General features: G+C 34.4%; 1 protein-coding gene across 2 annotated transcripts in view; it reads right to left on the bottom strand.

Moving 5' to 3' along the window:
* Window positions 1-11,337: 11,337 nt before the first annotated feature.
* LOC143641051 (A-kinase anchor protein 9-like) overlaps window positions 11,338-24,735 on the bottom strand; it is a 50,376-nt gene continuing 36,978 nt past the window's right edge. Inside the window, exons 11-24 of one of the 2 annotated variants that reach the window (XM_077108485.1) lie at window positions 23,974-24,096; window positions 23,767-23,875; window positions 22,692-22,747; window positions 22,513-22,603; window positions 22,203-22,341; window positions 17,545-17,646; window positions 16,686-16,746; window positions 16,536-16,571; window positions 16,392-16,459; window positions 16,181-16,281; window positions 15,860-15,997; window positions 14,838-14,914; window positions 13,068-13,230; window positions 11,338-12,053 (exon numbers count right to left, since the gene is read on the bottom strand). In XM_077108485.1, coding sequence (XP_076964600.1) covers window positions 11,740-12,053; window positions 13,068-13,230; window positions 14,838-14,914; window positions 15,860-15,997; window positions 16,181-16,281; window positions 16,392-16,459; window positions 16,536-16,571; window positions 16,686-16,746; window positions 17,545-17,646; window positions 22,203-22,341; window positions 22,513-22,603; window positions 22,692-22,747; window positions 23,767-23,875; window positions 23,974-24,096 — 1,578 coding nt within the window. In that variant the 3' untranslated portion in view covers window positions 11,338-11,739. Of the gene's footprint in view, window positions 12,054-13,067; window positions 13,231-14,837; window positions 14,915-15,859; window positions 15,998-16,180; window positions 16,282-16,391; window positions 16,460-16,535; window positions 16,572-16,685; window positions 16,747-17,544; window positions 17,647-22,202; window positions 22,342-22,512; window positions 22,604-22,691; window positions 22,748-23,766; window positions 23,876-23,973; window positions 24,097-24,735 lie in introns of those variants that run through there. The other variant, XM_077108486.1, reaches the window with a different exon arrangement.

Genomic DNA, 24,735 nt, shown 5'->3' with positions numbered 1-24,735 from the left:
GGCTCTCTGTTCACCTCACAGATTGTTTCTTTTGCTGAGAAAAAACTTTTTAGTTTGAATCCATCCCATTTATTGATTCCTGGTTTTAATTCTTGTGCCATAGGAGTATTATTAAGGAAGTTGGGGCCTAACCCATATGATGAAGATTAGGGCCTACCTTTTTCTTCTGTTAGACACAGAGTCTCTGGCTTAATTCCTAGGTCCTTGATCCATTTTAAGTTAAGTTTTGTGCATGGTGAGAGTTATGAGTTTAATTTCATTTTGTTGCATATGGATTTCCAGTTTTCCCAGCACCATTTGTTGAAAATGCTATCTTTTCTCCAGTGCATGTTTTTGGCACCTTTGTCTAAAATAAGATGATTGTAATTTTGTGGGTTAGTCTCTGTGTCCTCTATTCTGTACCATTGGTCTACCAGTCTGTTTTAGTGCCAAAACCATGCTGTTTTTGTTACTATTGCTCTGTAGTATAGTTTAAGGTCTCATATAGCGATACTCCCTGCTTCACTCTTCTTGCTAAGGATTTCTTTAGCTATTCTTGGTCTCTTATTTTTTTAGATGAATTTCATGATTGCTTTTTCTATTTTTATGAGGAATGCCATTGAGATTTTGATTGGAATTGCATTAAATCTATATAGTGCTTTTGGTAGTATGGTCATTTTGATAATATTAATTCTGCCTATCCCAAGAGCAAGGTAGATCTTTCCAGAAATATTAAATGAATTCAGCAAAGAAGCAGGATATAAATCAACACCCATAAATCAAAGGCGTTTCTGTATATCAGTGACAAAGCCTCTGAGAAGGAAATGAGGAAAACTGCCCCATTTACAGTAACCTAAAAAAAAATAAGATACTTGAGAATCAACGAAAGAAATCAAAGATCTATACAATGAAAACTACAGAACCCTAAACAGAGAAATCAAAGAAGATCTTAGAATATGGAAAGATCTACACATTCCCTTTTTAAAAGGAGAAAGGGAGGAGGAGGGAGGGAGAGGGGGAAGGTGGGCAGGGTCAGATCAGAATATGATATCCCAAAGGGTGGGGTTTTGGCCTGCTGAGAACTTCTAACTGAAGGAGATTGGAATCCCGAAAGCAACCTCAGCAGCAAAGCCTCTGCCCTCCTCCTGCCCTCCTGTCCTTCACCCTTCTCTCCCAAAGCCTTCTCTCATAAAACCTAGAAAGTTCTCTCTCTCTCTCTCTCTCTCTCTCTCTCTCTCTCTCTCTCTCTCTCCCTCTCTCTCCCCTACCCTCCCTGCTATTCCCTTCCTGTCCCCTTACCCTCCCTTCCCCCCTCCCTTAAAAACCCTCATTCCAGACAGGACCTGCCTTAGGTCCAGAAGGAAAGAAGGCTATACAAAGAGACCAAGAAGAATCTGATCAGACAGGGCTTGCTAGGACCCCGGCAGGCTTTTACCATTAGCTCACACCCCCTTTCCAGTCATTTCTACATGGCCATTCATTCTTCATGGAACATAAACATAGAAACAGGAGTTTTCCCTGGATCTGTAGGTCTTTATTTCTGAAGGCTTTTAGGTCAAATAAAGTTCTATTAAATAAATGTTATGATTTTTAAAATGTAAAGATATATACTAGTTCATAAATTAGAAGAAGCAATTTATAAAGATAGACTCTTTCTGAAACTCATCTGAATTTTTATTGCAGTTCCTGGACCTTTTATACAGCTACAGAATTAAGATACTGTATTAGTGATAAGAGGATAAACAGTCCGGTAAGACAGAAAACTCAGAAAGTGATTGCCACATGATTTATGATTGAGGTGGGACTGCAGATCAGTGGTGGAAAATGTCAGTCTTTTTAATGAGTAGTGCTGAGACAATTGAGTATTTATGTGAAATTGAATGAAATTAAAGCTCCTACTATGCACCATAGACAATAATTCTGTGTGACATATAGAATTAAGTGTGAATGGCAAAACAATAAAATGCTTTCAAGATAATACCTTTATGATTTTGGAGTGGGGTAAGTTTTCTTAAATATAACATAGAAAGCACTGATTGTGAAGGAAGATATTAAGAAATTTGATATTACTAGTCATAAGTATTTATCATAATCCGAAGACACCATGGCAGACAAAAGTCATTCTTAACATTCAAAACTAATACTTGGTGTTAGAAGTTAGCAACGGTTGCTATCTTTTGAAAGAGTGAATTGAATAGGGTGTGGGGAAGGACACTCCCAGGAGGCTGATCATATCTTTCTTAGATCTGATGCTAGTTATACAGGTGTATTCACTTTGTGAAAGTTCAGCAAACTGTGCTAACAATTTGTACATTTTAAAATGTATATGCTCTACTTCAACAAAAAGTCTTTATAAAAGAAAACTACTAAGAAGCTATTTGTAAAACATTTGTCCAGCAAAATAATAGAGACCTCCTACAGCTCAATAAGATAGACATCTCAATAAAAAATCGAGCAAAATATTTTAACACACTTCAGAAAAGAAGAAATCATTTATTTGATTTATTCGAAAAGGTGCTCAACCTTATTAATCTTCAGAGGAATGCTAATTAAAATGATTGATCTCTTGATACCAAAATTGGCTAACATGAAGAATCTGAGAAAACAGTACCTAGTGAGTATGTGGAGCAATGGGAACACTACTGCACTTGGGCTAGGAATAAAAATTGGCACAACCACCTTGGGAAATGGATTGTCGTTACATAGTAGGTATGGAGGTAATATGCCAGGTGACTTAGTGATTTCTCTGTTTCAGAAATGGGTGCTTATGGGCACCAGAAAATGTTCAGAAGAGTATTTATAATAGCCTTGTTAACTATATCCAAACACTTGAATTAATTCAAATATCTATCAACACAAGAATTTGTACATAAACTGTAGCATATTTATACAGCCATGTACTACATGATAGAATGAACTTTTCTGCAGAAAAATTCATATATGATATACATACATGTGAATATGTATGTATATAAATATAAATGTATATGTATTCACATTTTTCATAAAATTTCAGAGGTGTTTCTTAGCTCTCTTAAGTTCATCCCAGATGTCCAGGTACAAGCCCCTCTTCTAAAAGTACCCTCATTTGTCAATCAAAGAAGATGCATGAAAGGTATTATGTATATATTTAATGATATCAGCCTGAGCCCATTTAGGTTTGTTAATGCAACAGTGGAATGCAGCCTCCAGGCCTTCCCATTCTTGCATTTGTCTGTATTGTCTTCATATTTGTTTAAATTAGAAAGTAATACATTTTTAACAGCATTGTTGAGGTATAATTTGTATATCATAACATTTCCCTCTGTAAGAATAAAATTCATTGATTTTTGACACCTCTATAGAGTTTTGCATCTGTCATCACTATACAAGTCCAGAACATTCCCATCACCTCCCCAAATTTCCTCAATCCACATTTGCCATCAATCAAATGTGTATTTTCAAATATAGTGTGTTAATTGCTTCATGTATTTCAAATAACTCATCATTAAAAGTAGCATAACACATTGATGAATAGAAACTTGAAAAACATCAACCAAAATCTTTTGTTAAATGTATTTTGAGGTTCTGTATACATACTTGATTAAAATCAGCTTATTTGCATCTGTTCTCTATTGGTAGTTTCAAAAAAGGGAACATACTGAACAGTTGATTTCTTCCTTCATATGTTCTTGGTGGGTGAATGTTGTCATGTTGTTCTGGGTGGGTTTTTAGTTTTAAAAATTTTAGTTGGTTTTGGGGGAAATGTTCAGTTATACAAATGGCCCTTTTATATGGCAGTCTGTATAGTACTAATTTCTGAGAATAAATCATACAAAATAGAATGAAGAATAGAAGTTAGACTATAAAGTTAAATTAAAACATAAATATCAAATTGTAAATTATTCTTTATTAGGAGTAACTAAAGGAAAGAATGTATTGATCAACTCTGATATTAAATGTCTCAGACTTTAGAACAGAATAACAAGTATTTTAAAAGCTTTTCTTGTCTTTGTTCTACCACTTCATATTAAGATGCTGAGAATAATATAGAAGTACATATGGAATATAAATATTATGTGAGCATATTATACTATTATGTATAATTGGGCTTCCTCAAGTGATGTTTTTAACAAACTTTTATTATACATACTATACATTATTATTATAGAAATTATTATTTCTGCTTAAAGGTGATTGTATGGTTGGGAAATGCAGATATATTATGTGTAAAATTAAATATTTTTCTAAAAAAGTATAAATCAGATGTTCATGAATTTTGGAAATAAAAATACATAATGCCTAGCTAGTTCTTAAGAGGTAGGCTATATCTTCTGTTTGTCAAAGTATTTACTCTGAATTATTGGTGGAGCTAACTTTTATTGAGGTTTCTCTGTTGCTAGGCACTTTATTACCAAGGTTGCCATCAGAACCGGGAATGACATTACTCACTATCAGAATTGAGAAAATTGGTCTGAAAGACGCTGGACAGTGCATCGATCCCTATATTACAGTTAGTGTAAAGGGTAAATAACTGGCAAATTGCATTATGTTTTTTCTCATATGGGACAAAGTTTTTGACAGGGGATGGTCTTGTATGTGACAACTTACTTTAATGCATTCTATAATGAGGCAAAATCCTAGAAGAGATCATAACAGAACATAGTTATGAAAGACTTACAAAATATATTTCCTACTTGCTTTTGAGTTTGTATAGATTTTTGCTCTTCAGATTCCAGCTAACGTGCGGACTAAACATACACATTGTCCTTAACAGCAGCTACAGCCTTCAGGATGTAGATTAACAATAGCACTCCTCACCTTCCATGGGTGTGTAGTTTTCTACACAAAGCCCCATTTCCTGTTTTCCCATCTCTCCTGCTTCAGCCCCTCTTCTTCCTGTGCTATTGAGGTATCTACATAGGTGAGTCCTACAGAGGCAGATGAAAATCAGGGGACAGGGAAGTAGGGTGCATCCATAACATCCATGCCCTGAAAGCAATCCCATGGGATGATGACGTGATTAAGGAATAAATTATACCATTTTACAGAAATAACTATAGTTAGTACAAATGGCTTATTTTAATCTGTAGTTTTGCACCAAAGGAACAGATTGGTGCTGAAATTAAATGGAGGAACTTTTATCAATTGCAGAAATAAAGTCAGATCCATAGGTTCATTAGTCCTAATTAAAAGAAAAATATGACCACAAAGAAAAAGATTTATTTAAAGAACATAATCCACAGCACTAATACTGGTACAATTTTAAATTCCGATGTTACCAGTTATCAAATATATAGTGTACTGGAAAATATTTACATTGTTTGATAGACCATTTGTAAAACTGCATACTCATTCAGAAAGTATACTTAAAACACAAAAATATTTAATGATGTTGTAAATGTTAAGTTACCTTTGCATATGTTAAACTGAAATATTTTTATGTAAATATTTTTTAATTATTAAATGTACTAAATTGTTTTTGAGCTTTTTGAGACACATAAATGAATAACACATAAACACTGAGGAGTTATTAAATGAGTCCATGTTGAATTTGATTAAACTGAGATTTTAAAACCCAGAAAATTAAAACTATATATAACGTACCATCTGGTTGTTGTAAATTCAGGGTATGTTGTAAACAGTATAACCAGAATTTAGATAATATATATGAAAAATTATTCATTAACAAAAGGGTTTTTGTTGGCTGTTCTCATCCATTTTGGGTTCTTAACAGGGAAATTATGATAAGGTTAGGTTTAAAGACTTTTCTAAATAAGCCATATACTTGATCAAAGTTAGAAATTGGTGGCAGAGCTCCATTGTGACAAATTATATACTCCAGATTTTTTTTTTGCATAGAAAAATATAGTGGGCTATTCCCTAAGGAAAACATGTTTGTTCTTTTTACCACTTCACTATGAAGATCAAGTTTTGTCCACTTGGCCATGTAAAGGCTTCCTTGTCCCCTTCATGAGGTCTCCTATCCAGTCTATATTCATTTCTCTTCACATACCCCATGAACTTCAACAACTCTCACATACTTGGTCACACCAAATAGGAATCTCTTAGCCTGAGAATCTCCTCTCAGCTCTTTCCATGCCTCTTTAGGAACTGTAACCTTTGCAGTTTCTAGATTTTCCGTCTGTATATGTGAATGCTCATAAGCAGAAACTTATTTGTTTCTCCAGATCTGAATGGCATAGATTTAACTCCTGTGCCAGATACTCCTGTGGCTTCAAGAAAAGAAGATACATATGTTCATTTTAATGTGGACATTGAGCTCCAGAAGCATATTGAAAAATTAACCAAAGGTTTGTAATTATCAGTTACTGACTTCTTAAGGACAGTACTTATCTGGGTTTGTGTTGATAGTGTACTTAACACAAGATCTTATGTCACATAGTTATGAATATTGACTTAAAGAAAGTCAAATCAACAATTTTCTTAAAAATATGAGAATTAGCAGTTGCATTATCTAGTTGTGTAATAATGTGGTTAAATATTATTTGACAGGGAAGTTTTTCTCATAATACAGAGTTAAGGAAGCAGGTTCTCTAATAATTACCTTAAGTCCTTTTAGGAACCTAATGATTACTTTCTAACAGTTAAAGAATTATTATTTTTTCTTTCAATAAGATGCATTGGGTAAAAAGGTACTATAACTGGCAGTTAGTTTGTAAGAATATGGAAAGGACAATCTGGGCATGGTGGTTTCAGGAGGGAGAGAAATAAAATATCAAAGGAACTCTTTTAAATTTCTATTCTATCTAATATAGGTGCTTATTGAAACCATTTCTATAGGTACTACTGATACTTAAGTAACTTCTGTTTTTCTTGTGGTATTTAATATTTTATATTCTTTGGTAGTTTATGATTCTACCTGTGTACATAACTTACATTCTTGCTATACAATTTTATTGTACTTTGTAGAATTAAATGATATGGAGAAATGTCACTCAGACATGGTAGAAGAGCTTGGAGTGACAGCCACAGTGAGTTATCAACAGTTGTGTCAGACTGTTTGACACGTTACTTTGTAAAATCATAGGCTTCTGGTGACACATAAGAAATATGTGGTCTCTGGCTTATGTGGTTTGTTTTAATTCCTTAGGTGCAGCTATCTTCTTTGAATTCAAACACTACAAGCCTAAAAAAAGGTTTACCAGCACCAAGTGTTTTGCTTTCATGGAGATGGATGAGATTTAAACCTGGGACAATTGTAATAGAACTGTAAGTGATATACATATAGGATTCATACTGTTCTAATGGTTACTGGTTCATGTTTCTTCTTAGTCCCTCTTATCGAGAATGTAACATTGGAGTAAATCAATCATCAAAGTATTTTAAACAATCATCTTTCTATTGTGGTTACAGATACAAGAAACCCACTGACTTTAAAAGAAAGAAATTGCAGTTATTGACCAAGAAACCACTTTATCTTCATCTACCTCAAACTTTGCACAAGGAATGATTCTGACATGAGTAATGTGGAATTTCTGTGAATTTTACCACTCAGTAGAAACCATCATAGCTCTGGGTAGCATATTCATCCTTCAGGAGGCAGGAAGTGAGCCGTACCTATAGGCCAGTGAGTCCCTTGCAAAGCTGTACCACAGAACTAAAGTCCAGCACCTCATTGTTATGACTCCTTTGGATACAAGGTTTATTGTAGATTTTGAAACATGTTTTTACTTTTGTGCAATTAATAGTCTTTTTCCTAATTTACCACTGTTCCTACCCTGCTTCCTGGAACAATACTGCTGTGGTAGGTATGCTCATCTTCAAACTTTAAAATACAGCAATAAGAATGTGCTAGAGTTTACACATTTGCTCACTTTTGCTCCAATATGGTCTTTTGATTTGAATTAACTTCAAACTTTTGAATTGAAGTGGGTAGGATAGTACCAGATTGCTTTGAAAGGAAATTGGATCAGTTATGGTCTGTCTTATAGGCTGTTCCTTAGAGCTGGCCTAAATTCACCCTCATCTGATAGTTCTACTTAGAAATAGTGTGCCTTGACCAGATCAATATCTTATATGGGAGTGCCCCCCAGATTGTAGCTATGATTTTTTTCCAGATGACCAGATTGTTTTTCTGAAAGTGAGCATATTTTTAGTCATGTTGATTAGTTGTTCTACATCACATTGCTATTGTTTCTAGGGTTAACATTAAAACCATCTCTCTCAGAATAATTACAAATTTTTGGGTGGGTTTAAGTCATGTCATCTAAAAATAATTGAGTCAGATGCTAATGAGATACTGCAGGAACAACTGCTGTTTTTCTGACAACTGATTGTGAAACCTTAAAACCTGCATACCTTGTCTTTATAAAGTGATGAGTATGCAAAATCTGGAAAGATATTCTATTTTTTTAATATAGGTAGATACAACTGCCATTTATTTCCTATTTAGATATATTGACATTCATATGAAAATATGCAGGTCATTAGCCTATTATAATTTCACCATTTACATTACTTTTAACTTAATGATGAGACATAAATAAAACTTTCATAGTACACAAGGTGGATATTTGATACACAGAACATAAAGATTTGTGAGGAGCTTTTTTGTGGGTTACATGTAGAACCCATGTATTTTAATATTCACTATTTTAAAAGAACAATGCATGAAGGGAATGCAATACTTGGCCTATTTTTAAACTAGTGTAAACCCTAATCATACCATGTGTTTGCTTTTTAAAACGAATAACAGTTTTTTAGCCCTTGCACTTCAAGAGATCTAGTCTTTAATTTTTCAGTTGTCCGTTAGGTCAATTTTGTTTACTAGATGAAAGTTAATAAAACTATATGAGCCTGAAAGAATTCTCAACCAAATTTAGTCTTTTCTTTCATCTGGATTGGGTTAATTTCACAAGTGCAAAAATAGTTCAGTCTACAGTAGTTCTAGGAAATGAAGAATTTGCCTTAATAAAATATTCACTCAACTGAAACTCTGAGTAGTCAAAATTTCCAGACTGTAAACTTCTCAAGAGAAGGGCCTCATCTTCTCCATGTCATGTAAACTTTCCAAGGTGCTTGGCAGCACTCTGTACCCTGTGGAGTACTCAGTACCTTTTTGTTTGATGTTACTGATGTTTGAAGTTGCTCCCTTAAAATCTACTATTAAAATGTAGCAAAACTGATACATTGTTCTTTCTGTTTTTTCATAGACTATAAAACATGTATATCAAAGTGATAATTTAAAAAAAAAACAAACCTTTTTTTTTTTTGTTGTAGATGGACACAGTACCTTTATATTCATATGTGGTGCTGAGGATCAAACCCAGTGCCTCACACGCAACCCCAGCCCCTCAAAGTGATAATTTATATGAAGAAACATTTAGCATCCTTCACATAAGAATGCTTTTTTTAACCTCTATTTATTTATGCGATGCTGAGGATTAAACCTAGGGCCTTGCCTGCGCTAGGCAAGTACTCTACCCCTGAGCCACAACCCCAGCTGCCACCAAAGAATGGGGTTATGTGAAAAAAAAGAGGATGCTTTGTATGAATGTCTTTCATTAGCATTAAACAAACTTAAATTGAACATTGTCATCAGCTTAGCTTTAATTCAGACCTGAATGACCAAACCTCCCTCGCCAAAAAAGGTGGTTTTATCTTGAAGCAATTAACACAAAACAATCTGTATCTCACAAATTAGTTGTTTAAATTTACTTTCTAGTGTGGGAGGGGATGAGTCACTGGACAATAATTACAACTATAGCAGTAGTACATTCAGGTTGAAACACTACTGCTTCACAAATGAAATGATTTTAGTAACTAAACTCAAACACAATTTGCTGGAGAGGACTTCTAAAACTTTTGAGATACAAAAGTATAATTGAATCAAGGGACAGTATTCTCTCACAACCAGTATATGGGCAGCTACCTTGGGCTTTGCTACAGAAGTGGTACAATCAGATGGATGTAAGGAGAGGCAACTATGGGTGGGTTCAAAACTGCTCAGATAAACTACGTAGAAATCATTATAGCTTACTAATAGAATAAATACAAAAAAGGCTTTAGAGGGAAAACTACTGTTGCTTTGAATAAAAAAATAAATCTGCCTTCCCTTGAAAATCTATCTTCCTAGCTGACATCACCTTTATTTAAATGCTATTTTAAAATTAGAAGTTATAGTAACTTCAGCATTGCCTTGTGTCCTGTAGAGGTTGAAAGATACATTCAAAATTGGTGTTTGTGACTTAAATTTTATTTTACATGGTTAAAAATGGCATAAGCTATTATATGGTTTTCCTCTTACACACAGCTTCTGCTTCTGATATTAAATGGAGGCTATGTAGATTGAATTCTTCCTAACGGACTCAAATTCCTTTTGATTCTGAGTCATCTTCAGTAGTTTAGAGATTTTGTTTCACAGAGATTTTGTTTCACACTGAAGCTTTTGCCCCTATTTTGAGAATACTTAGGGGACATAAAAAGAACAATGATATGTTCTAGATTTCAACAATCCTATTACTTTCTAGAACTTTAAAGAATGGAAGAATATGGTCTAGCAGTAAACAAAAGTACCAGGCTTTTATAATTTTATTTAAATCTTAAACCTCTTAAAATGTACTGTTAAAATTGCTGTAATTAAAATTACAGCTCTGGAGAGCTAGTTCTTAGAAACATTGTTTTAAAGACAGTAGTTACAGATTCAGGACTTGCTTTAATTGATTTTTAAATAAAATATATTTGAGTATCTGTAAAAAAAAAGAATTTAATTCAGCTCATAGTTGCTGATTAAAGACATTATAAGCCTTAGAGTTTCATTCATTCTTTCTCAGAGGATTATACTTTTCTAATTTTTTTTATCATATTTCTTGAAAATCAGTGGCAAGGTATGGGAAAGAGAAGAGTGTGTGTGTACATTTTTTAAAAGAAATTTCCTTATTTTTTATAGACACAACATACCACCATATATTTTACTGTTATAATGCAATAATGGCAAAAGCAGTAGAACTTCAGGTCAAACAACTCTTGCTACTAATGTAAACTCATTCTCAGAAAACCATTCTCACAGGGACATTGGTTAGAAAAAAGTACATGAATGTGCTACAAAAATAGAGCCACAAGACTTCTCACAAGTAAAAGAAATTCCTCTGTATAAGTCCACAGTTGACCAGGGTCCAGCCTCCTTAACAGTGAGCAACAGGAAATATGCTGCCAAGTCACCATCTTCAGTTCTGAGAGTGAGTTTACATGCTTCCCCAATGGCACAAAGTCTCATGACAATCCAATGAATCAACAGACACTTGGGAAATATTAATAAACAATTTTTTATGAACTATTACAACAAAGAACTTCAGCAAGAAGGAAAATGAAGTTTATGATTTTTGAGTAAACATTTTTAGCGTAACAGTCTCTGTGACCAGATATTTAAAGAGAAAACTCAAGCTTATAAAACACCATTTCTCTGTTATCAACTGGAATACACTAAAAATAGGATACTGGAAATACATGTTCTTAAAGCATTTCCACAGGAAATGTCCATAATTATGACATTCTAAATCATTTAGCAATTGTATATGCTACATTAACTAAAACAAAGGTACTCCTTATTGCACATTTTAAAGTTGGAAGGATACTCTAGTTTAAGTGGGGGATATTTAGGGGGAAAATATTTTGGCTCCAAATGTATACTGCGCCAAGGCAGCTTCATTCTAAAAACATAAACCATTTAAAATAAACTTTTATATTTTGAAGCCAATAATCCTTCAACACAATGAATAGTTCATAGTCCATTTTCTGACTAAGTGTCAGAGGTTAATTTTATGGGCCCTGTTTTAAGGCCAATGAACAGCCCTCACTACTCTGAGAATCGGGTGTAGGTGGAGGTTCATCTTTAAAGCCTGAAGACATTAAGTCTTTTGCAGCAGGTGGTGGCCCATAGTCTTGGGGACCATGAGTTGGAGGTGTTAATGGGGCACCAGGAATGAAGTACTCTCTTGGGTCAAATGAGCCTAAAGGTCTAAATGGTGCAGGTCCTGGAAAAAAATCACGAGGGTCAAAAGGCAAATCCCGTTGTCCAGGTGGAACACCTGGTGCATATTCTCTGAAGCCTATTGGTGGATGCATACCAGGACCTGGAAAATAAAAAGGAAGTTATGTAAATACCCAGAAATTTCTGAACTTGGGTGATTTCAAGTATGTTAACATAGTCTTTAAATTCTCCCAAGCCTAGAACATCAACTGGTGAACATCCTGACTTGCCAGATGAGGCAAACTGAAATGGAACAAGTTTAGGTTATAGCCTGGCCAACCAGCCATGAAGCAACATATTAAGGATTTAAACATGGCTCTACCTAGCTCCAGGCTTATCTTTTTTCTTTCCCTACTATATAACTGCAGAATTATTTCTATCTCACAAGAGCTCCATTTATATTTGGAAGTACTATATTACCATGACAAGATGATAGATTATGAAATAAGAACTTTACTACATCAAAGAAATTTTGATAAAAGGAAATACCACTATTTATTACTGTATCCATTAAAAATTCATGAAATATTTCAGCATGGACTTTACACATGCCATCAGAATCAAGGTGCATGCCCTCCTGGAAAAGGCCTTCCACAGCCACCTAATTAAATCAGCAACATTTATTAGGTCACTGTTAAATCCTCCTCTTTAACACTTCCCTCTGACTTTTCTCAAGGTAAGGAGGGTTTGACTTTTCCTTTTCTATATTCTATAACCTACTGCTTATGCTTCCATTATGGGTGATTACAAACTTTATGCTATAGGATTTTCATATCTGTGACAAAATTTTAAGTTATGCATGTGTCTCATCCACCTTTCCATCTATTGCAATGCATATCATATCAACATATTTTCAACAAACATCTGCAGAAGTAATATTTCTGGCTTTTCTCTATATAGCCCCTAATCCTTCACAATGAGATAGCTATTGCCTATCTCAGTATAAGATTATGTAGTGTCCCATATGTCCCAGAAAACTGGAGGAAAAGTTAAAATGTACTCAGCTGTATCCTTTCATTGTTAAGACCTGAGATAGCAACAAACTGTTTTAGCAAGCAATAGAAATGAAAGATGAATGTGATTTATAAGTCAATCACTACTGTTCAGATCATCATACCAAATTGTGGAGGAATTGGCCGAGGCCCAAAAGGCCCACCGAGCTGAAATGGTGGTCCATACCAAAAGGGAGGTGGTGGAGGCCGTCCCATCGGGGGTCCCATAGGGGGGCCCATGAAGGGTGCCCCTGAGAAAGGAGGGGGCCCTTTCATAGCCATATTAACCTGCAATTTAAGATTTGAAAGCAGTTAAAAGTTTTAAAATTCCTATGTATTAAGACAAAGTACCAACACCGATAAAAGCTAAAACCCAAAACAGGCACCTGTCCAGAGAACACCATCAGTGCAACAAAACTCTACCCACCCCTCCTGTTTATTTCCACTGACAGCTTACAGAAGTTAGAAGGATTCCACAAGAGGGAGCAGTTTGTTACTGATTATATCTGCACAGGAAAGGGAAAGGCAAGAGGACTGGCAGAGGTTATTAACAGAGGTGATTTCTGACCAGTGTGTCATGCTGTATTCACTACAACCTATTTCAAAGGGAGTCCCCCCCCTACCCATCACTTCCCTTTCATCACAATAGCTCATTACTTCCATATTAAGAATGAACAGAATAAAATGAAAAATCCATTCTCTACCCATGTAATAATAGCTACTATTCAGAGTATCTTCAGGAAGTCTTTCATATATTATTCAACCTCTGAGATCTTTAAGTAGACTGTCTTGTTTTAAATAAGAGGGAATAAAAGCAAATGGATTATCATCATTTGTTGAAGGCCACACTGCATATTAAAGGATCTCAATCCCAGGTTTGCCTCCAAGCCATGCTTTTTCCACCTCTACTCCTCTCTAACAACAGATCTTTGCTCTCTTTTAAATCTTCTACTACAAAGGGGTTTGGGGGTCTTATCTAAGCTGCCCTTAGATTGCTCCAGAGATGTATATTCCTGGAATATGTATACACTGGAACTTGAGAAGTATTTTCCAACACAATGCTATATACACAAATTAGGAAGACAAGGCTTTAATATTTACTTTCATTTACTGTACACCATTTGAGATATTGATTTATCATTTCCTATGAGTAGTGGGTTTGAAACTAAACAATTAAAAATTTATTTTATTATAGAGCTGCAGAAGACCTACCAGATATAATAGCAACACAGTTACAAGAGAATGCACTTATGTGAACAAATGAGACCATTGCTTGGGACTGGCTCAAGAGGTCATTTCACATTATCATTGTTGCACTGAAACAGTATTTCACTTTCATAAAATCTGATACCAATCTAATTCAAATAACTCAAAATAGGGTTTGCTCAAATGGAGGAATTCTTAAATAGCATTCTTCCAAACAAAAATAAAAATGATGAATTATATAATTTATAATGAATTTACTTTGCCTTAGAACATTCAACACAAAACACCATATAAAGTTAGAGTGATAACTTTTCACATTCTGTAGTTCATTATAGTTGTACACATTTAAGCCACATTTCCAAGTTAAGGAGAAAAGTAAGCTCAATATTGCATGCAGTTTAAAGCAAACAAGATCAGTGTCATGCTCTGAATATCCTTCCCAGAAATGCACAGAATAAAACCCAATTCAGTTCTCAACCTCTAAGTACTTACTCCAACTGGATGCTCAGTCAAAGAAGTAATGGTAGAAACTGAGGGGGTCTCAGGTTCTTGGGGAAGAGTTTGCTTTTTAAAAAACAAATGGGATAGTACAAATAGAACACAAAGAAGGATAAAGCAAAGAGAAAGTACTGTAGGAAAGTTACATGTTCCTGCGCGACCACGTGATTCACAGTAACTACAGAACTTACCTTGCCCTCATCCGTCACCTTAGCTGGAGAAGAACTTCTGGAGCTGCTCTTCATGTGAGCTGGAACACATCCTGGGTCTGTTAGAGATGAAAGAATGGATTCAGACTTATTCTAACATGAAAAGAATAAAAATCCTGCATCCACAATTACAGATTCTTTGAAATTACTTGGTCTCTTTACCAGAGGCAACGGGTTTCCCAGATGCCTCAGAAGACCATTGAGTACGAGGTAAAGGTCCATCCATTGACCCTTGGGAAAGAAAGATCAGAGCCCTTGCATGTATTTTTCAGAAGAAATAAACCACTGGTGGACAGGTCAGGGTTCAACAATAACTAGAAAGCAACATTAAAAATGGGTTGCCCAGGGGTTGGGGTCGTAGCTCAGTTGTAGAGTCTTTGCCTAGCATGTGTGAGGCACTGGGTTTGATTCTCAGCACCACACCATCTACAATTAAAAATATTTTTTAAAAAAATGGGTTGCCCAATACGAAAATCACAATTTATGAAGAGACTTAAGTAAAATAAAGAACTGCCTTGGGTTGATAGAACAGCAAATTAATATGTACTGGTCCTAAACTTTAAGCTATAGACTTGAAGTATGTGTAGGTTGGCTTTTCTTTAGTCTGTATAACCTGACTTCCAATCTTACCAAGACTACAGTCCTATTTAGAATTGGGAATAAGACTCAGTATTTCATATTGGAAATATGTATGCTACATAAAGTTTAAGGCTACTTTTATAATATTTGGGAAATGAACACCATAGAGATTTAATTTAAAGATAAAGGTTTACACTTCACAGTGTAAAATTTAAAAGGAAAAAACAATACAGGGACCTCCAGGAAAAAAAAATGTTTTCTATTCTAGAACAGATTTTACAGAAAACATTCACTAAGATAAAGTAAGAAATTATCTTCTATATATTTTACAGGCCCAAATTCTATGTTTTCATTAGAATATTCAAAAGGGAAAAAAAACCAAAACCTTGAAGCAGTTTACTATAAAGCAACATGTGAATGCTCACCAAATCCATTTCTAGGCATATCTCTTTGATTAAGAGTAGCAGAAGGAGGTCTCCCAGCTGGCTCTGCTGTCAGTGGAGGGGAACATTCTCCACCACTCACAGGGGATGGACCAAAAGAGCCATTATGGCTCAGTGGACCTAAAGACAACAATGCCGTGTTACTACTTTAAGGCAGCCTTCTCCCTGATACCAACCCCCACACCTCCCGCTTTAGCAAATCATTCAGATTATTTCATAACCATTACACACAGAAATAAAAAGTAATTTACATACATTCTGCACCAAGAAATAAAATAGCTCCTTTTACAAAGTGCCCCCTACCTCTCCGAGGAGGATTTTGTAAATTTGGTCTCCCCGGCATTGGTTTTACAATCACAGGTTCGTCTTGCCGCATTGCCATCTTTTGGGTCATTTCCAGTAGCCTTGAATATTGAGAAAGAATGGGCTGAATTATGAAACAGCAATCATAGATAATATCTAGCATAACCTTAAAACACTATAAAACATACAGTAAGACACAAAAATCACATACTTCTGTCTCAAATTAGCAGATTCCCTTTTCTCTTCAGCTATAGCTCTTTCTGCAGAACAAGCTTTGAGCTATTAAAGAGAAAATATTCAAATTCAGTTGCGGTAGGCTATGCAAAAAATAAAGAAAAGGGGGAAAAAATCTTACCCAATTATCATGAGCTTTCTTCTCATGCATAGCAATCTGAAAAAGACAACACATTAAAAAAATGTTTTTAGGGACTCATTATAATAGCCTATAATTGTCTGTATTAGATATCAAAGAATCCTGCAACTACAGGACAGTATTAATTACTACCTGGTTTTTAAATGAGCGCTTGGTTTTCTGTAATTCTTCTTCCATCTCTTCAATTCTCCGCCTAAGAATTACAACAATTGAATAAAATTTGAAACATTCTGACCATTTTCCGTTTATTCCATCAGCTATACTTTTAAAGACTTTTATCATACATAAGAAAAACATTTCTATAGTTATATGAATCCAGTGTGATCAAAACTAATACTACAGACCACGTGCAATGCCACATGCCAGTAATCCCAATGATTGGGAAGCTGAGGTAGGAGGATCTCAAGTTCGAGGTCAGTCTCAGCAATTAAGTGGGAACCTGTGCAACTGAGACCCTGTCTCAAAGTAAAAAAAAAGGTCTAAGGATGTAGACCTAATACTAATAACTTCTTATTCATTTAATTGCTAGAGATTCTGAATTGATAAATTATAATTTCCTTAACTGTTCATCAGTGTGTTCTCAAGTAATTCTGCTAGAAATATCTTCCTCCTTAAAACTTTTTTTCAAATTATATCCATAGAAGATTTCCAAGGTCTATCAAATGCCACACTTTTGTGGGTCTTGATATAACACACAGCAAACTGATTTCTTAAAGAATTACTACAACATACAAAACCCCCAGAACTGTTTGCATTGACCAAGTTCCCTATGGTCTTGCCCATTGGGTACAAGTAAATTTTTGTTAACATTTTTCATTTGTTAAGTTGAAATTTATTTTTTCTCCTGTGTGAATTGAATGTGTTCATATCCTCTCGTTATTTATACTTCCATGCTATTTTCTTCTATCTACATAATGTAAAAAAAAGATTAAAAAGAAAGCTAACACTAATTCATTAGACATTGACACCCTCCTTTAGAAACTGAACTCACTTGTAATTTTTAACTTCCTGTACAGCGGAAACCACCTTTTCATCTGCAGCTGACAGCTGCTGCTCTTTTTCTAGTCTCTCACATTCTTCTTGACTCCGTTTCCTAAAATAAAGCCAGTTATCAAATCAAAAGTTTCTCTTTGTGAATATCACTTCCCACAATTCTATAAAATGCTTAGGCACATAAAATAGGAATTCAAACCTGCAATTTCATAAATCAAACTCTGGCAAATCACATTTTCTAACTTCTCCTCTTAATTCTCTACTTACCAGTAAATAAAATAAATGTGAAAACAACATGTGTCCCAAGGGCAAGTCTCCTGTGTGTAAGATGATAAAAACTCACTTTACTTCAATGTGGAAGATCAGAACTGATCAACCTAACATAATTAAACATATTAGGATAAAGCAGGGGATAATTCTTTTCTCATTTCTGCCATGGGTAGGACACTAAGTATATCTTTGTCATGGAGGAACTCTTTTCTCAATCCAAGACTGGTACCATAATAAAGATATAGTCAGTCAAAGAAAAAATCTTCTAGAATATGTCTTTTAGCTATGCAATTAACCACAGAACATTTTTCACACTTTAGATATCTATTTCAAAAGAATTGTAAATTAAGCAAAAAGACAAATCTGAGTTTTGATAATGTCTATCAACCAGAAAAAGAAGCCAAACTGACCCACTATCAGAGTATTATCTACTGACAAGTTTTAACTCTGATCATGAAACTCAAGATGTTCATCTACTGACACAAAGGTAGCCACATTTAATGATTTAAAAAATACTATTTTCTGCTATCCTTGTACTACTTTAGCCATAGTTCAATTCAAAAGATAATTAACTTGAAACTTAATTTTCCATAAATCAGAAGAACTACAGTAAAAAAGGATTACTGATACCAAATAGAAAAAGGGGATTATATATTCTTATACAGCTTCTCATTTAATTCTTCAGCAAGTATCTTATGAGTGGCTATAATATACTAGTTACCTTGGTAAGATGCTAAAGAATAAAAGAGCTCACTGTTTCAGGTATAAATGATGCCTAAAGGAATATAATAATTTTCCCCACTGGCTTAAGAAGGAATATGGAGAAAACTGAATCTTGAAGAAAAGAGAGAATTTTGTTTCCAATTATCAAAGAGTTAGTCTGAGAGCACTAAGAACAATCAAAACATCTTTATAAGAATATAAAATTGTGTTTGAAGGGATCCAAGCTAAAAAGTCAGTGAAGATATATGTATGTGGCCAAGATCCATTAGAAAAAGGAATCTCAGAATTACAAGTAAGGCTGGCACTTTAAGGTACTTTTCTCCTATTGAAGATAACACAAAGATATGAGTCTGAACCAAGCCTTCATTAAATTCCTGGACTTAGAGGAAAAAAGAGGCTACCAATAAAGGGACCCTTAATAAAAGCCCTAGCCTTTGAGTTTAGATTAGAAAGTACTGCACACTTAAGTGATGAACAGGCAAAAAATCCAAAAGGAACAATACTGAAACATTGAAAAGACAACTCATTTTTGAATTATCTTAATTGCTGACTAAGTTTAAAGTGACAATCTTACTCAAGTAACCTCAACACTTTTCTATAAGAAGATAACTTCGTCTTAGTCCTCAAATTTCATCTATAATTATCACAACAATGTTGGCCAATCAAAACTGACCAGGCACTCCATAAGACAAAATTCTGTGAGAAAAAATCCCACAGAAAAGGAAACCACCTAATGGGGTTAACTGCACATGTTTTAAAATCATTGTGCATTATATAGTCAAAAAAGTGAAGTCAAGATTATGAATTTCAGGGCTGGGAATATAGTTTAGTTGGTAGAGTGCTGCCTTGCATGCACAAGGCTCTGGGTTCAAACACCAGCACCACAAAAGAGGAAAAAAAAATTACGAATTTTGTCAAAGGATTAGAAACTATAAAACCAAGAAATAGTTGGGTGTGGTGACCTACCTACAGTCGAAGATACTCAGGAGGCAGAGGCAGAATTATGAGATTAAAGATAGCTTGGAAAGCAGTAAGACCCTAGTCCCTTTATGAGAAAGAGCAAGGAGTCTGGGGAGGTAGCTCAATAGTGGAGCACGTGGCTCAAGGTCCTGGGTTTGAGCTGTAGTACTGAAATAGGACTGGAGTTGTGGCTCAGTGGTGAAAAAAGTGGTGAAAAAAGAGAGAAAGAAAATTCTCTTTCTCTCTCTCTTAAAAAAATCCTATAAAAAAATAAAATATTGTGTCCATCTACAACTAAAATAATATTTTAAACCCTGAATTTTTTAAAATCCTAAACTCAATGAATGATTTTAGCAGCAGATTTGGGAAGTAAAATAAATCCTAGCGCTTTTAAGACAGGTCAGAAGAAAATATCCAGAAGAAGTAAATCCAGAATGTAGGAGGCAGGGGAAATCAAATTCTAATATGCATTATTATAATCAGAAGAGAGAATGAGGTAAAATCAACATTTAGAAAAAGACTCGAAAATTCAAGAAGTGTTTAATGGTCCCAAGCAACATAACTGCAAGAGGAAAAGTGGGTGGGGTGGGGAAAACTACACCTAGGCACTTCCCAATACAACTGTTAAAAAAACAGAGAAAGGACTACAGAAACTAGGGGAGGGATAAGACCAAACAACAATGATAATGGACTCCTTAAAGAAAAATTTTAAAACAGATGGTAATTAATTGGATATTTTAAAATTGCTAAAACTAAGTAATAGTCAAAATTCAGTAGCCAAAAGAAAGATCCTTTAAAAATGGAAACTGGTTTTAACTCTAATCATGAAGTTCATGTCAACCTAATACAGATTATAAAGGTAGCAATATTTAGTGGATAAAATTCTATTCTCTGTTTATCCTTGTACTACCTTTGATACACTAATCAAATCTATCATTAAAGGACAATGTTCAAATAGAATGAAAATAATTTCAAATAAGAAACCAACAGTGTAGAATGCAGAACTACAGAAACTTTAAATATGTGTATAAATTGAATGAATGTCTTGTGGAGTTCACAGTATATGAAGTACTAACATACAATGCCACAACAGTTATCTGATTCAGGAGCTACTTAAAGCCCATAAAAAAAATAATAAACCTATTCATCTATGTCAGGTTTTTATTAAATCCAGAATATATACCATGGCCTTTAAATTATGAGAAGATAAATAAAATTATTATTATATCATTATAATTCCATTATAATTTATGATTACATCAAGCTTATACAGGGGATGAGGAAAATAATTAAAAATATTTAAACTATTAAAAAGATACAAGGAAGAAAAAAAGAACAGGTCATCAAATAGAAAGCAAATTCTTCATAAACCACAGGCACATATTCACATGGACAGACTTATATTTTAGAAAGTCCACTCAAGCGGCTATAGAGAAAACTACTAAGAATTTGAAATAAGTTATATACAAATATAAAAAATGGAGAATGAAGACAGATGATCTAGGTTAGAAACAGAAAAGATGACACAGGCATGAACTAACATAGTACCTGGGGATGAGTAAAAAGAGTACAAACCACAGATGATGACTGAATAAATTTTGGAGGAGTTGAGAAAAATAGTGCTACAATTTAATTGCATTACAAAGAAAATTAATTGCCATTTAGGTCATTCAGATTACTAATAGGGACAGAGAAAACAAGTGTTCTTTAAAAAAAAAAAGTGATAAAATAAGAAATGTTTCTTTGAAACAGGCCAGGAATTTAGAACTGGCCTAAACAAAAATTTGAGATTCTAAAAAGGTCGCTTGGAGATCACAGAATTTTAGAAAAGTTAATGGAAAGGTTTCAATATTTAATGCATTAATTAGGCAACAGAAGTCAAAATACCTAAAAATAGTTAGGTCTGTAAAAAGGACTGTCTTTGCTTTACAAGATTATATATTTATATTTATATTTATATAAATATATATATAAATATATATATACTGAAGAGTAAAATCAGGTGTAAACAAATAAAATCTGACACAACCTATTTTTAGAGAATTCAAGTATTTTTGTGGATTAAAATCTTCAAATGAACTTTCAAAAAATAACTAGCTCCACACTAAGAAGATTAATACATAAATATATACTCCAAACAAGTACTTCTGTAATCATAACTCCTAAGGTCCTTTCCACAGTTCCATTTTGTGTGAACATCTGAGATATTCAAGTCCAAAACTTGTACCATCAATAAGTAAATATTATTCCTTTTTGAAGTTCTTATTCTACTAAAACATGTCATTCCAAATCACTCAGTATTTTTAAAGGTCCAGAGTTAGGGATACAAGTTCAAAACATTAGAATTACATAACTGATCACAATGAAAGGTAATTAAATAGAGGGATCATAGAAAGGGTCTAGAACTTTGAGAGGTATTTCCACATCAGTGACTGTTAATACCATTTTACCACTTCCTGCCTTCATATGAATTTGACAATTGATTACGATGTCCTCACAGCCTTAGTTTATGGTTCCAACTACCTCAGGACTATTAAGACTGACGATGGAAAGAAAAATGTAACTTATATGAAACAAAACACAAAGGAAAAAAGACAAATCTCTACTTATTACAACTAGAAAAATTGTAAATAATCTTAAGAAAAGATAAAATTATCTATTAGTTCACACAGTGATAATAATAACAAACAATGAAAATCTTACTTTTGTAGTGCCATCTCATTTTTCTGGTAGAGTTCATTTAAAATCTCCACTTTCTGCCTTAGAGTTTTGCATTCCTCTTCCAGTCCAACTTTAGAAGACTGTAGTGAATTGCAGTCACCTTCTAATTTCTTTATTTGGTCTGTAAAGGATAAAACAGCTTATCTCTATATGTGTACAAGGACTTAAGAACTTGTTTGAGGGAGTAGTGCCAAGAAAAGTAAAAAGCATGAAAGCAAGAAGCCATTCTTTATCTTTCCAATAAAATTTTAAGTCTTTCCAACATGGCAATTTCTTCTCAAGAAGAACCCACCTTCTAGATTACATTTTGTGGACATCGAGGCTCTTAGCTTAAGTTGTAAGAGTTTTAGATCCTCTTCAACTACTGATATTGTAGTTTGTGTCTAAAAATTGCAGAAAAGAGAGGTATTCTTAAAAGTGAGGCACAGGAAGAATTGACAGGCACGATGCGACTCTTACAAAGAACTATACCCGAGAGATATCCATCATCTGCTTAATTTGATCTTTGATCTTCTCATTCCGGTCACCTAAAAAACAAAAGACTTTAGCTTTTTCTTTCCTTACTTTTAACTCTATATTCTCCTAACTTCCCCCAAACTAAATAATGATTGTGTTCAAACACCAGAAGAAAAAAATCAATTAAATAACTAAACTGATTAGACTAATGACTTTTAAGAGAATTGCAAGCTTAGATTTAAAAAAAAAAAAAGAGAGAGGTGAATTTCAGGCTGGGATTGTGGCTCAGTGGTAGAGTGCTCACCTAGCATGTGTGAGGCACTGAGTTTGATCCTCAGCATCAAAATAAATAAAAGTACTGTGTCTGTCTTAAAAACAAAACCAAAAAAAGGTGAATTTCTAGTTTGCACAACTAAAATGTTATCTATGCTATTCTTGTAAGATAAAAGCTTTTCTTCTCTCTCAGATCTATCTTCACTTGGGCAAGTAAGTGTCTTATTTAGAAAGATTCAATCCTCTATTTTCTCCCTGAATCTACTACCAGGTGTGGTTTGAAATACTTGCTATGTAAGCAATATCCAACTTGGGAAAAAACATCTGGAAATATTTTCCTCATCAGTAAACACTGTTACACTCCCTCTCTCTAGCTTTCTGATAGTCTCTAGCCTCTGTTCTCACAGCCTTAGTTTATGGTTCCAACTACCTCCGGACTCTTAAGACTGACTGTGGACCTTAAAACCACAGAGCCATAGAGATGATGAGTATCAAAATCAACTATCATCTGCATAAGTTAAGAAATAAATTTCTCTTACTGTACAATGTATAGGATGTGACTATTGTAGCTGCAGTGTACTTACTAGTTTTCAATGGGATAGAAAAAGTCAGTGTTCTTCACATGCCTATTGCTACATTATACCCCAGCAACCCACCTCTGCCAATGCAACAGACATATCTATAGATCCAGTGATGTGTCTACAACCCTGAAGCTTAAGAAGAAAATCAGCCAGCTGAAAAGTGGCATCTGTATAAATACTTAATTAAAGACAGGAAAGCAAAAAAAAGGATTCAACTTCCCTGAGACTGATCTTACCTGCTACCTCTCCGTTGGTTAATTCAACTGACTTATCTTCTCTATTTTGATCCTCAGATTCAGATTCACACTGTAACCGATTCAACTGTGTGATATAATTAGTCAAAGCCTAGAAAAGAAGCAAAAGGTTGGAAGACTCTCGATTTTAATTCAGAAGATTTCAGGAGAATTCATGAGATGAAACATGTATTTGGAGTATAAACTTACATTAATAGTATCATCTTTGTGATTAAGAGCTACAAGTAAATCTTTCTGGAACTTCTCAAATGATTTGATTTGTTCACTGAGCTCAGCGTGTGATGCACTCCAGTCTTTGACTTCCTGCTGCAACTGAAAAGTCAAAACACATGAATTCCTATGGGTAAGGGAGGGGTTTCTGCACTGGATACATCAGGACTACAAGACTTAGACAAATAAATAGAGAACCATACTCCTCCGTGGCCTGCATCAATCGAGGGGGTTGAGACCTTGGTTAAGGAAGAGGGCAGAGTGGCCCCAACTCTCACAGCTGCAGTAAGAACATCAGAGCTCTCAGGAAGTTGACCCTGTTTATTGCATTCCCCAGAAAATTGCTGCCAATTCAAATAATTTACCTCCAGCAGGAATGGCTGGGCACATATGACTCTCTCCTAAATTTAGACTCCTTATCATGTAATCTGCCCTTGGCCGGTGAATCAGTAACTACTCAAAAGAGGATCATAAAATACTTAATTTTCTGGTTTAAAAAGTTTCTTTGAGGCTATGCAAGTTAATAACTGATTGACATTTTAAGAAAATACACATGTACAAGATAAAAATCAGGATGAATAAAGTTTACTACATTTGAACAACCATTTTAATTGACTTTGCACTGAAAAAATACACATTTTGTATACACATTTTGTATACCTTTCACTGGACAGACTATCAGGAGGTACATCTTCAGGTTTTCTGTCCATTTCCTTTTCTTTCAATGTCTGTTCCTCAATT

Source organism: Callospermophilus lateralis, unplaced genomic scaffold (genome assembly GCF_048772815.1).
Source record: "Callospermophilus lateralis isolate mCalLat2 unplaced genomic scaffold, mCalLat2.hap1 Scaffold_83, whole genome shotgun sequence".
Taxonomy (NCBI): Eukaryota; Metazoa; Chordata; class Mammalia; order Rodentia; family Sciuridae; genus Callospermophilus; species Callospermophilus lateralis.
This window is presented reverse-complemented; position numbering and strand designations above follow the sequence as displayed.